Source organism: Anas platyrhynchos, chromosome 11 (assembly GCF_047663525.1).
Source record: "Anas platyrhynchos isolate ZD024472 breed Pekin duck chromosome 11, IASCAAS_PekinDuck_T2T, whole genome shotgun sequence".
Classification (NCBI taxonomy): domain Eukaryota; kingdom Metazoa; phylum Chordata; class Aves; order Anseriformes; family Anatidae; genus Anas; species Anas platyrhynchos.
In genome coordinates this window covers 4,692,818-4,705,985 of record NC_092597.1, presented here as the reverse complement: position 1 = coordinate 4,705,985, position 13,168 = coordinate 4,692,818, and the positions used below count along the sequence as shown (strand labels likewise).

At 38.6% G+C, this 13,168-nt stretch overlaps 1 protein-coding gene across 4 annotated transcripts in view; it reads left to right on the top strand.

Moving 5' to 3' along the window:
- FBN1 (fibrillin 1) overlaps positions 1–13,168 on the top strand; it is a 160,265-nt gene that overhangs the window by 97,477 nt on the left and 49,620 nt on the right. For all 4 annotated transcript variants that reach the window (XM_027466792.3, XM_027466790.3, XM_021272413.4 and 1 more), the window contains 10 exons: positions 637–687; positions 2,962–3,087; positions 3,900–4,124; positions 5,817–5,942; positions 6,035–6,163; positions 7,473–7,598; positions 7,736–7,861; positions 8,102–8,224; positions 12,127–12,252; positions 12,971–13,096. In XM_027466792.3, coding sequence (XP_027322593.1) covers positions 637–687; positions 2,962–3,087; positions 3,900–4,124; positions 5,817–5,942; positions 6,035–6,163; positions 7,473–7,598; positions 7,736–7,861; positions 8,102–8,224; positions 12,127–12,252; positions 12,971–13,096 — 1,284 coding nt within the window. The remainder of the gene's footprint in view (positions 1–636; positions 688–2,961; positions 3,088–3,899; positions 4,125–5,816; positions 5,943–6,034; positions 6,164–7,472; positions 7,599–7,735; positions 7,862–8,101; positions 8,225–12,126; positions 12,253–12,970; positions 13,097–13,168) is intronic.

The window sequence follows — 13,168 nt, the reverse complement described above, 5'->3', positions numbered from 1 at the left end:
TTGCAACAAATGGATCTTTGGTGTGGTAATGGAGGGAGGAGAGGGAGTAGCCCTTGTTATTATACTCTGTAGATTAACTGAAGATCTAGAGAATCATGGTCGATCAAGCAGTGAGTTGAGGTGCCTGCGTATTCATTTCATCACAATTTGCCTGACTGAACTGTGGAATGAGCTGGGAACCTAAGGATGAGATGATGACTGCACAAATGTGTATGGGTTGATACTTACACACACTGAAAGCTGCTAGTTTGCTCAAGTCATCAATTAATTCATCCTTTATAACTCAGCAGAATTCATCCTCATCTATCAGTGATAAATAGAGCTGTAATATGCTGAGACCAGATTAAATGAATTAATTGATTTGAATAAAGCAGGAATAATATAACCACTTTGTGGTTAGCTAGCTAAGACACATTGGAGGTAAAAGAGGATAATGGCTGACTCTTTACACAGTTTATGTAGTTGCCCCATCTCGTCTCCTTATTTTTCAGAAGATACTGAGATATTGTCTATGTACTCAGACCTCTCACAGCAATAAACTCGAGATAATATTTCACATGATCATTTTTGCACAAGAGGTTAACAGTGAGTTTTGTACTGTACCATTCTAAAATTTCTTTTTTGTTTGTTTTACAGACCCAATATGCCAAAAGGGATATTCAAGAATAAGAGGAACATTATGTGAAGGTATTTATTGTTGCCTTAGCATAAATCAGAGCTTGAATGAAAAAAATGCCAGTGTTTTGAGTTAAGCAGTTAATTTAGCATGGAGGAACATTATGCCAAATTCTTACCTCGTATAATTCCATTAACTTCATTAAAGTTATGTCAGGATTGAATTTTTATATATATTTTTTTAACATTCCTACATATAGTTTATCTCGAAGCACACACTTGAAAACACAGTATTTATGAGTATAAGAAGATGGTTCTCTCTTCAAATACTATTAACTGAGTAACCTATTCAGGCAAAATATGCAATAAAACATGGCATTATTGATACAATGGTATGCAAAGCCATTACCATGCTGTAGAATAAGAATGTTTAAAGACTGTATTTGAAATGAAAGCTTTTTTTCTTAACTTTGACTTTCTTCCATGTAACATATTAAATCAGAAATGTTCCAAAGCATAGTTATTGTCTTATAAAAAATGGGCATCAGGACACAGTTAAACTTTGGTTAAAGAACAGGCTGAACATTTTTTAAATGTGTAGCTTTTTGCTCAGTATGAGATGACTCTATACTATTCTGTGAGAACTGAAGGTCCCACCCTATTTCATCTTCATCTGAATTGTTTTGAACCCCTGGCAAAGTACTGCATATTTCCATAATATGCAGAAGCTCAGAGAGTCTCAAACTGCTGTGGGTCATCCTGACTGACAACATCTGACATGACACTGCAGTTAAAATATTTTTTAAAAATTACTCCCATATGTAGCTTCCATAAAGAAATATTTTTTTCCTTAACAAAAAAGAAAATAAAACAACAACAAAAAGGGAAGAGGAACACCCTCACACATATTCTTTGCTTTCCAAATGATGACTGAATACTTTGGCACGTCCGTGCTGCAGACCCACTGTACATAACTTATCTGACCTCAGCAACACTTTTTGGAGTGTGTAAGTGAAAGAAAAGGGAAAAAAAAAAAAAAAGCGGCCCCACCTTTCTCTATTCACAAGGAAAGTCTTAGAACATTTTCAACACTGCTGGGATGGAAAGTTTATCCTTCCAAGATGTAGACATAACTGTTTTCAGCATTTCCTTTACCAGCACTTTGGATTACATCTACTACATGCTTTAATCTTTCTGATTTCAATGGGACCTGGATGGTCCCAGATTCTTCTGAGTGCTTTCCCCTGGTTTTAACATACTAAAGTGGTATTTGGGTTTCAACCAATGTAAGCATTTTTCAAGACAGGGGAAGAGCTCAGGGAAATTTACTGGCAAGTGAGAGACAGGGAAAGAGAGTAAGTTTTGTTCGTAAAAGGTGATACTCAGTTCTCCCATACATAGTCCATGTAAAATTAGTAACGGGCCTTGTGCAAGGAAATAAGTAAACTAAATTGGCAGTGTTCCTCGAGTTTACGGGTGAGTCTTGGAGCTGTCAGCTGAAATATTGTTCACAGTCTGTGATCTGTGTTTCAGTGGTTACAGATAGTCTGTTGGCTTTACTTCACGCCTCCTAGTCGATGTGGGCTTTTTATCTATAGTATCTAGTCAAGGGCAGATGCCACTGATGCCCCTTACACATGCGTCCTCTACCCTGCACTATGCAGTCAGAGTGTTGCACAGACTCTGTTCACACTAGATTTGTCTGGAAGATGAATGAGTCCAACCCATCCACTTCTTGATTACACTCTGTACATGAATATTGAGCTGTAGACCAGTCATTCCTTTCTGATTCCTTGTTCTTATCCCCTACTGTCTTAAAAATTGTTATACTTCATCTTGGGTCATCTTTAACGTTGGAGGCTTTTTTATAGAGGCAGTTGTGTAGCATGTGGTTTTCACAAAGGACACAGGTGGGAGGACCCCATGCTTAGATTGCTAAACATTTGTTTGTGCTCAGGCCATGCTAACACAGATAATAAAATTATCCTTTCCAGAAAGTGCCAAATAACAATAGATATGAAAATTGATAATATTTGAAAATATTTTTCTTCTTTTTTGGAAATTTTGTATGTTTTTTAGTTATTTTAGAATTGGATTTCAGTATTCATAGGAACAGCAAATAACAACATGTAATATTCCTAATCATCAACTTTTGTCTGTAATTAATTGATTCTGGCTGACTTGCATAGGAAATCCTAAATATTTGCGGTTTTGTCAGGCCACATAAACTGTTGTGGCTTTGTATTTTATCCTAAAACACAAACATTAGAATGCTAGTATTTTTTCTGACCTGTTAATGCTTAGCATGCTAGTGATTATATTTATTCACACTTTCATTGGAAATAGATGTAAATGAATGTGAGGTGTTCCCTGGAGTCTGTACCAATGGGCAGTGTGTCAATACCTTGGGATCGTTTGTTTGCCAGTGCCCCAGTGGAATGACTTTAGATGCTTCTGGACGGACGTGTCTTGGTAGGTATTAATTCCATTTACAGGTCTACTAGGGAATAGCAAATCTATGTAATGAGAAAATAGATTTGTGCTGCATGTTTTCTTACAAATAAGGAAAATTATTTTTGTCCACATGTGTCATTTTCAGAAGGAATCGATCAAGGACATAAACTCTGTTCAACTGGAATATGAACAGATTCCAGTGGTAGTGTCTAAAGCCCATCACCATCTGCTGGCTGGTGAATGGCATAGATTTGGTTCCAAATTGTTCATCTGACAAATCCCTACAGCTCATCCATGCCCTTAGTACTCTTCATCATCAGTCCCACCAAGGTTGGAAGGGTGTTGTTGGGACCACTGTTGCCAGGACCAAGGCTTCTGATGAGAGCTGTGGTGTTGGTAGCCACAGTGTATGCATTAAAGGGGAGTGCAACAGAATATCAAAGTTTTGTATGCAGTTCATACAAAGCACCTTCGTCCCTTTATAGCAGTAAATGCCTAAGATTTGTCTCAGAATGAGGAATAGCTTGTATTGATTAAAGGTTTACCATACCTACCTTACATAAGCTGAAATGCTTAAAACCCTTTTCTGAGCCTAAATGTATTTCAAGTGTTGAGCATCATTTTAGAGAAAACATTAAACTTTATTCAGTTGTTAATTTTCAAATTTAATGTTCATATTTTGCTGTTAGGAGCTGTGCAGTGGGGTTGGTATGCCCCATGAATCCTCAAAAGCACAGAGCAAACAGTCTTGAGAAGAGATTCTGGAGATTCCTCTGCAGTGAACTAAATTTTCTTTTTCTCTCTCAACATATTGTTCAATTGGCCAACAGACATTCGCTTGGAGAGTTGCTACCTGCAGCATGAAGATGAGCAATGCACTTTACAAATACCAGGCCGACACCGAATGGATGCTTGCTGCTGTTCTGTGGGGGCAGCATGGGGCTTTGAGTGTGAGGAATGTCCTCTGAAGGGATCGCCAGAATTTGAAGCTCTTTGTCCCAGAGGATCTGGATTCTCTACAAAGATAGAGATTACTGGGAAACCTTTTTCTAAAGGTATCTGATGTGTTTGCAGTTCTTTGCTACCAAGTTCTGCTGCCTTTTCCTTTTTCTCTTGGTCAGTTCCTGGGGGTTTGAAAATTTCAGTGGTAGTTAGGCACTTCAGTTGCCTTAAGGCACATTTGCAAATCCCATTAGATTTCATGGAAAGCAAGGCCAGAATAAAACATAAGATCGTTTAGTCTGTGTCACAGACCATTAAATACTATATTATACTGCAGCCTCAAAATACTAAATCCCTGTCTCTACTAGAGAAGTTAAATTGTGCATGACCGTGCCTCCTGTGATGCATCTAATGGCATCTCTGGCTGATGGAATAGTTTTGAAAACTTGGCACCTCATAATACAAGAAACCAGAATAATGGCGCAGTTAGCTTTGGACATATTCTAAGAGCAGAGTCTTTCTTACCTGCGCAGGGTATGGGAACTTCAATTTTACAGTGGAGCAAGCAAGGGAGGATGAAAAATTTTGGTAATTTCTTGTGGACCCACTAGAAATTGAGAAGAATGTTTCCAGCATGATAACTTAAGTGAGCAGGATTGAATTTACTGTAAACTTAGTCTTGTTATGACTGCGCTTGGTAAACTACCAGCATTAGTGGGCATCACACAGTGACACCCTGGTGTCATGTGTTGAAAGCCATCTTTGCAGGGTTACCAGTGGGATTAAGCTAGATAATATCAGAAGCACAACTGAACGTGAATTTGTTTTTTAAAAGCCAGTTACCAAAACCTAAATATTTTGAAGTTTTAAAGGATAGGAAAATATATATGAATGACAATTGTTGTAAATAGTTTCAGTCTTTATAAACATTTGCTAAGCCATTAATTATCCATAAAGAAGTGAGACACGCTGTTATTTATGCTCATATTTTCTGTGACTCATGAAAGACACATTTTTTCTCAGAAACTAGCAGATAGAACCACTAGCAGTGGTTCTCTTGGAAGCTTCCTTTGCCCTTGTAGGTTTGATCCTCCATCTATTCAAATCAATGTCTCCTTCAGTGAGCTGCAATTAGATCCTGTAGGACAAAGGAAGGATAAGACAGTACCCTTTTATGGCAAAAAGTGCTGTATGCAGTTCCACTACATAGTGTCTGTATTGGTGGTTAGGTGGAAGGCACTATCAGTTTATGTAGCGTGGCCAAGTTTCCCAAAAGGAGAGTTAATTATCACATGAAAGAATGATCTCTGAAGTCAATGTTGTTCTTCTGTGTGCAGTTCTTGTATGAAGGGATAATATCATATATCCTTATCATTAAATCCATACACAGGGAGCTAAGAAGAGTGAGAAATGTGGCTTTTTTAAGAGAATATATCATCAAGCTCTTGCATGACCTGTCCCCTCTTTCTCAGGCATTCCCTCTTTGAGGACAAGAAGCATGAAGTCTATGCAGTGCTTGAATACCTTTGCACTGAACAGAGGTCTTCCTTAGCACCTTAGTTACTCTCTAGATTCTGTGAAATAAAGGATACTTACCTCTCTGTAAAACTCTTCCAAAGTCTGTGTTAAAGATAATATATTTGCTTATGAATGCTTGTTATTACATTGAGGGAAGTTTGCATGTATAAATTGCGGTTGGCTTCTTATTGCAGAATTTACATTTTTACTAATCTGTCCTTCTTGAAGTTTTTGGATGTTTTGCTAGCTCACTTGACAATCAAATGCCTAATCTGTTTCATTTTTAGATATCAATGAATGTAAAATGGTCCCCAGCCTTTGTACCCATGGAAAATGCAGAAACACCATTGGCAGTTTCAAGTGTAGATGTGATAGTGGATTTGCCCTTGATTCTGAAGAGAGGAACTGCACAGGTAAACTGCGTAGACATCTCTCATAACTTTGATTTGGAAAAGGAAAAGCTGGACTACTTTGAAAATACTGTGAATGTTCTTTTCTGTTACAGATATCGATGAATGCCGCATCTCTCCTGATCTTTGTGGTCAAGGCATCTGTGTCAATACTCCTGGGGACTTCGAATGTGAATGTTTTGAAGGCTATGAAAGTGGATTTATGATGATGAAAAACTGCATGGGTATGTTTTTAAAGACCGTAGATGTGCAGTAGTATTTTACGTATGTTTTATTTTTGTGAAGCAATCAGGTTATTTTAAAGGCCTGATTGTGTCTTGATTTAGATCTCTCTCATTTTTGAGTCTTATTAAAGCTTGCTTTAATTTGGTTTCCACCCCAAACGTGAATTTCCTATTTCTGTAGGATGCCAAAGCATAAATGTGCAAGGGTCAGGATTTTAGGAGGTTAAATTTATCCCCACAATCTGGTGAGAGGGATACAATCCTCAACTCTGAAGTTAAAGCAGTTTTAAGGAATGACTAGCTGTAGCAAAGGCTCCAGCGTCAATCTGGGCTGATGGAACTGGGAGGGGGAGAAGACTAAGGGGATAGATGGACTCGGTCAGGACAGAGGAAAGTTTTTCTTGGTCTGCAGTGATCACTTCCCCTGGTACGCATGTTGGTGAGGGGAGTAGGAGGTGGCATACAGGGGCTGTGTGAGTACAGTGTGTGGAGCAGTCCCGTGCCTTGTTTTAAAACGTGTTTTGGACCCCTGGGGAGAGTAGCATGGTCAGCACCTGGAAAGGCATTGGATGAGGAGATGCATAGGTATGCTCACAAGAGGAACAGTGCTGGGGCATTGTTAGGGCTGCTGCTGGGGCATTGCCAGGGCTGGTGCTTTGGCAGTGCTGATCCTGGTGGTGATGTTGTGTTGGGTCTATCTGAGCTGGAGTCACCTTTTCCCTGCAGCAGCCCACACAGTGCTGTGCTCTGCACTTGTAGCTGGAACAGCACTGATATCACTCCAGTGTTGTGTCTATTGCTGTGTATTGCTGGCACAGCATCAGGACTCCCTCCAAGCCCCCAGGAGCCAGCAGGCTGGGGGTGGGCAAGTGATGGGGAGGGGACATTGCCAGGGCTGCTGACCTAAACCAACCAAAGGGATATTCCATAACACCTGATGTCACACTCAGCAATAAAAGGGGGGGCTCTTGGGGAGGAGGGGGCTGTTCTTCCTGAAAAACCACTACGCGTTTTGAGGCCTTGCTTCCCAGGACGTGGCCGAACATCTCTTGTTGATGGGAAGTACAGAATAATTTTTTTTTCCCCTCTCTCTGTGCTTCTGCATGGACTTATTGTTTCTTTGTTTCTTTTCCTCCCCATTCCCTTTCCCTTTAATTAAACCTTTCTCATTTCAGACCTCGCGTTCTCTGTGTTGTATTTTCTCCCCCTTCCTCTTTGAGGAGAGGGGGAGTGAGAGAGCGGTTGTGGTGGAGCTCGGCTGCCCACCTGAGTAAAACCACCACAGATGTGCTTTCCCTTCTTCTCACAGACATCGATGAGTGTCAGCGCAACCCCCTTCTCTGCCGAGGTGGAACCTGCCTCAACACAGAGGGAAGTTTTCGGTGTGATTGTCCTCCAGGCCATCAGATATCACCAAATATTTCTGCATGTATAGGTGAGATATGGAGACAAAATTGATACTGTGCACAGATCTTTATACTAATCTTTTACTGTGCTAGCATGTATTGTGTTTTCAATAGTTTCATTTCCATGCAGACATAAAAATGTGTTTGTCTTTTTCTTTTGCAACAGACATTAATGAATGTGATCTAAGCACCAACTTGTGCCGAAATGGACATTGTGTCAACCTGATTGGAAAGTATCAGTGTTCTTGTAACCCTGGATATCAGTCCACACCTGACAAGTTACACTGTGTTGGTAAGGACAAAGCCTACACAAGATGCCTAGTGAGTAGGGAAGATTCTTTTCCTTCCTGGTTTGCCTGACATTCTTCCTAATGCCTGTATTTGCAAACGCTTGTATCTTCAAGGAGCGTGCAAAAGCAAGTGTAGAGGCTGGATTGATGCTGTTCTGGAAAACTAACTCCAAGTATGCCTGTGAAATGTGTTTTAAAGTAAAAGATACTGTGGTTATTAACTGTAATTTTCTCCATTTTAGATATTGATGAGTGCAGCATAATGAATGGTGGCTGTGAGAACTTCTGTACAAACTCCGAGGGCAGCTATGAATGTAGCTGTAAACAAGGCTTTGCACTCATGCCAGACCACAGGACGTGTACTGGTAAGGGAGATTTTTGGAACTCTTCAGCTGAAATGGTTGATTTCAGTATTTTAAAAATGTAACTTCTTCTTAATATTAATATTTGGTAGCAAAAGGCAGTGATATTTTAGTAGTGGATAAATTTTCTCCCTTAAGGTATAATAGGTCCAAATCCAAAATGTGTTGAAGGTAATGGAAAGAATCATCATAAACATATGTCAGAATGCCATACGTGTATACCGTATGATTAAATTGGAGAACAAATAGAGATGCAGTGTTGTCTGCTCTTAAACAACCAAAAAAAAAAAAATAATCCTATTTTTAGTTCTTCGTTTAGTGAAATGCAAGTGTCCTGCATTCATTCAAAACAGAATGACTTTCAGCCAAACTGAAATTTGAATAGTGCAAATCTTTCTTAGGAAACAGTGCTCTTGCACTCTAAACAGAGTTTGTGAGAAAATTGTCATCTGATCTCTGTAATGGTTGGGTGTTCTCCTTTGGGATTCTGGTAGTCATAATCCCAGTATGTGGATTGTACTCAGTGATTTCCACATAGGTTAGTGGAAAGATAATTATTCTCTGCTCTTTTCTTATTTCTTCCTGCACAACCACTGAAATGTTGAGGCATGTGAATATTTGCCAGCTGTTTGCCAATTCCATCCAAGAACTTGAAGAGCATGAGGAATGTAGCAGGGTTAATCCCTTGGAATAGAATTGCCTTTATAGTAGAACAAATTGAGAGTTTTCTATGCTAAATTAGTAGAGAGGACTCACATTTAGAATTGGTAAATATTTATGGACCTCTGAACAAGATCTCATTTACCCTGAGGCCATTCACTACCATTCCAAAGGATAAAAGAGCCTTAAAGCATGGTTCAATTCAGCTTGCCCCCCATTGAAAGATTACACTGTCACAATGCTGTAAAGTAGCCAATCTTCATCAAGCATCTGACCCTTTTACAAAGACAGAAGTCAACTAGAAAAGTGCAAATTTGACCCTGAAATTAAATATTTCAAAACCTCAAATACTTAAATTAGAAATGTTTTACTTTAGTGAGCAGGGATAGGTCAAGTTTCTTGTGAAGGCAAGTACAAGCAAAAACTTGCCAACAGTGCTGTTTTGGGCACTTTTTGAATGCAAAAATAAAAGCCATTTGATCAAAATTGTGACTTAACCAGAATCTAAACCTGACGGGATTAGCAGATACATGAGAGGGAGGGGAGGAGCAGGGGGTCTGTTGTCCACTTTTGTGTTTTCATCTTGGCTTGACTTGGGTACAAATAACACAAGTGCATATTCAGGCAGTCTTAGGGATTTCAAGTCTGATGGCTAGCAACAGTTCTCCTCTGTTTTAGCCCTTCTTGCCCTTAGCCAGAGGAGTCTCTAAAACCAAGAACAGAGCAGATTGTTTAGAGCATCTTCCTGCCTATTAAACAAAAACCTTTGGAATAGAAAACTATCATCTTTCCCTTTTCAGGTTTAAAAAGGGAGGGAGCAATTGTCCTTGCTGTGTGGAGGGCACGGGTTCTCAATGTCTTTGACCACTCAAGCATAAAAAAGTCCTTAGAGGTTTGTAGTCAGATCTTAACCTGGGTGAGGAACCATCTGATCTTAGTTAATTTTTGCATATTTATATCCAGCCTTGACTCTGAAAAATAAAATTTCATTTACAGGACAGCCATTAATAGCTGCTAGCTATTCATTTTCATATTCTCCTCTGCGAAAGACTTGGATGCAATAGGTAACATGTAAGGAGGTTTCCATAAGTATGCTGATTTCTCTAGGCCTATCCATGTACTTAACACAAAATACCATACTGAATAGATGCCTCACACTCCAACGAATGATTGCAGCTGTGGGGAGCTACTGATGTCATGCTAGAACAGGTTGCTATCCCAAATCTAAAAGATAATTTATATCCTCACTTCAAAAACCACTTGATATTATTATAATTCTATGTTTATAGAGGAACTCTGGTATTTCCTGCATACTGTATTAGGTTTTTTTAAAATATAAAATATGAGAATGAATGAAATTCCATTAAGGAATATTGCCAGTAGGTGGGATTTGAAGGATGACATACCAGATTTTTGTTATTATTACAGATCTATGTGAGCATATCCAGGAAAGATTGTAGATACAATTAATTGTGAACACAAATAACAGTGATCAAATTTTAGTCAGATGCTTTTTCCTACAGTCTGTGTAGAGAGATATCAGCTATGTCTGCACATGTGTCATGTACGGATAGCAGAAATACTAGACACTTTTGGATATCTAGTCAAACTCTACCCAAGAAAATACCCAGACCACCTTCACCACGCTTTTAGTATCTGAAAATGCTGCATTCTTCTCATGAAGATAAGTTAATTACGTATATACATGTATGGTGAATATTCAAAGTCTGCATGCTGAAATTTTGACTTCTACCCAAACTTAGTGACAAATAAGAAAAAATGTTTTTTTTGCAACGTATTCTACTTTTTGCACATAATGACTGATTGTACTGTGTTGTATGTTTGTGCAAGGTACATGATTTAGTAGCATTTTGACCTAAGTATGTGAAACACCTATTTTACATTTTCAGTTTGCTCTCTGTGTGAACATGTCTTTTAATTTTAACATCATACAGAGCTAGAAGCTATTATGGAATATATTCCTTGATAATTGAGCTATTAAGAATGCTGTTCAGTTCAGTAGTAGGTCAGATTTGAATTGGTGAGGTTATGCATAAATAATCAGCTCAGTTAGGAGAAACAACAGGTTCTTTGTCAGATGATTTTCCCCCAACTGTGAAATCAGTACAGTGACAGGTTAATAAATAAAGCTCTTTATTTCTGTCATTATCCCAATTTATAGAGCTTAATTTTGCATGTTAATTCAAATTTCATTCCAAATTAACATTTCCAGGCTAATGTCCATGCCAATGTTACTTGCTCATTAAGATGAACAAGGGTGAGTCAGCCTTCTTCCTTGCAGAAGCTGTGTGTATCCACACAAACATTCACTGCTAGAAATACAGAAGAATAATGAACATAATATTTTTAGTTAAAGTGCGTTCATTTTCTGCAGCTGCATAATTACTGCAATCCACAATAGACCAGTCTGATAATGAGTTACACCCTTGTTCTCAGAAGGGGGTTCCTGAATCTTGTCCTTTTTGTGCTGACTTTTTTCCCATGGAATCACTAAGCAGAGTTTCTGATTTTTGTCCTTGCTGGTCTATGTTGGTGCTGATACAGGGAAATTCTAGGGATTTTTACAAGAAACAATAACGTAACCCCAGGGACTTTGAAAGATTTCAGACCTTAGCATGGCTGCAATAATATAATAAAGTGTCCGCTTCTGCAGTTGCCCCAAATCGGTGATGGCCAATTCATGAATTGAAAAAGCATCTTATATGCTGGAGAATGTAAGTATGTGGCTGAGTTACCCAGTCTGCTAAAATGCTAAAACAAACAAACAAAAAACCAAACCAGCCCACAAAAAAAACCACCCCACCCAAAAACCACCGTAAAATCTCTTAGTGACATAAATGTAAGTGCTATAATTATTCACATCATGAGCTTGACTGGATCAAGTCACTGTATTTGAATTTGGAGCTTCCATTGACTTCAACAATGATGGACGGTATCTAAAAAGATACAATTTTATGTGGCCATGCGGTGTGACAAAGGTTCTGTATTTTTTTCTCAGTGACTTTTTTACCTACAAAGCTGGTTCCTGCTCCTGTTGGAGCAAGAGGGGAATGTTTTCCACAGACTTTACCAGGAGATGGCGAGTTTAATCATCAAGACAGTTTTGCAATATACTGTTCAAGGATTCAATCTTGAGTGTGATTACCAATGTTTGCTTGCTGTGGTTATGGTTAGTTGCACTGCATAAAGATAACATACCTAAAGCATGTGATTTTTCCCTGTAGATATTGACGAGTGTGAAGACAATCCTAACATCTGTGATGGAGGCCAGTGCACAAACATCCCAGGAGAATACAGGTGTCTTTGCTATGATGGATTCATGGCATCAGAGGACATGAAGACTTGTGTAGGTAAGTGAAAATATATCTTTTCCTATCTGCTTTAACTAAGGAAAAAAATATTCATTAAGGCACTATTTCCAAGTAGGTAGACAATGGTATTTAAAATGTATTGCTCTTATGCTGCAATTTTGGCCACCTGATCACAGGAATAGCCCTAGTGCACAAGCTATGTTTACCAGACACAGATGTAATCTCTGTGTGTTCCAGTATACCCCCAGATCAAGTTGGGATGCAGACGTGGTGATCTATAATAGTGTATCTCTGGGTCCTCTTCCAATAAGCTCTTATGCAGCTCAGATCAAAGAGGGCTTATAGAAAGGAACTGCTGATGGGTGACACTGGAAAATTTCTGGCAAGGTAAATCATTAGTGCTGATTAAACTTGTCACTAAACCAAACTGTGTGCAAGTACTGTGCTTTGGTAGAACAAAGTCAGGAAACAGTTTGAATCCAGAACAAATTTTCACATTTAAATTAAAAATCTGGAGAATATTTGAGAACTGTTTGTGCAAAACTAGATAGTGTCTGTGTGTGTGTATGCATATATAACTATATAGACACATGCATACATATACATAGAAAGCTTCAATAAATAGTCATAATCATTCTTTGGACAATACTGCTGATATTGAGTCTTTAAGGAACCATATCTCAGAGATTTTGCTAGTTACTTTCTAAGAATTTTATTTAATAAATCTTAAATTATGTGGTGGTTGGTTTTTTTTTAGATGTTAATGAGTGTGATCTGCATCCAAACATTTGTCTGAGTGGAACCTGTGAGAACACAAAAGGCTCATTTATCTGTCATTGTGACATGGGATATTCAGGCAAGAAAGGCACAACTGGTTGCACAGGTATGTTATAAAGTTAATAGTTAATCTTCTGTTGAACTTGTGATTCTGTATGCCTTTTTAGTTTTTCTAGTG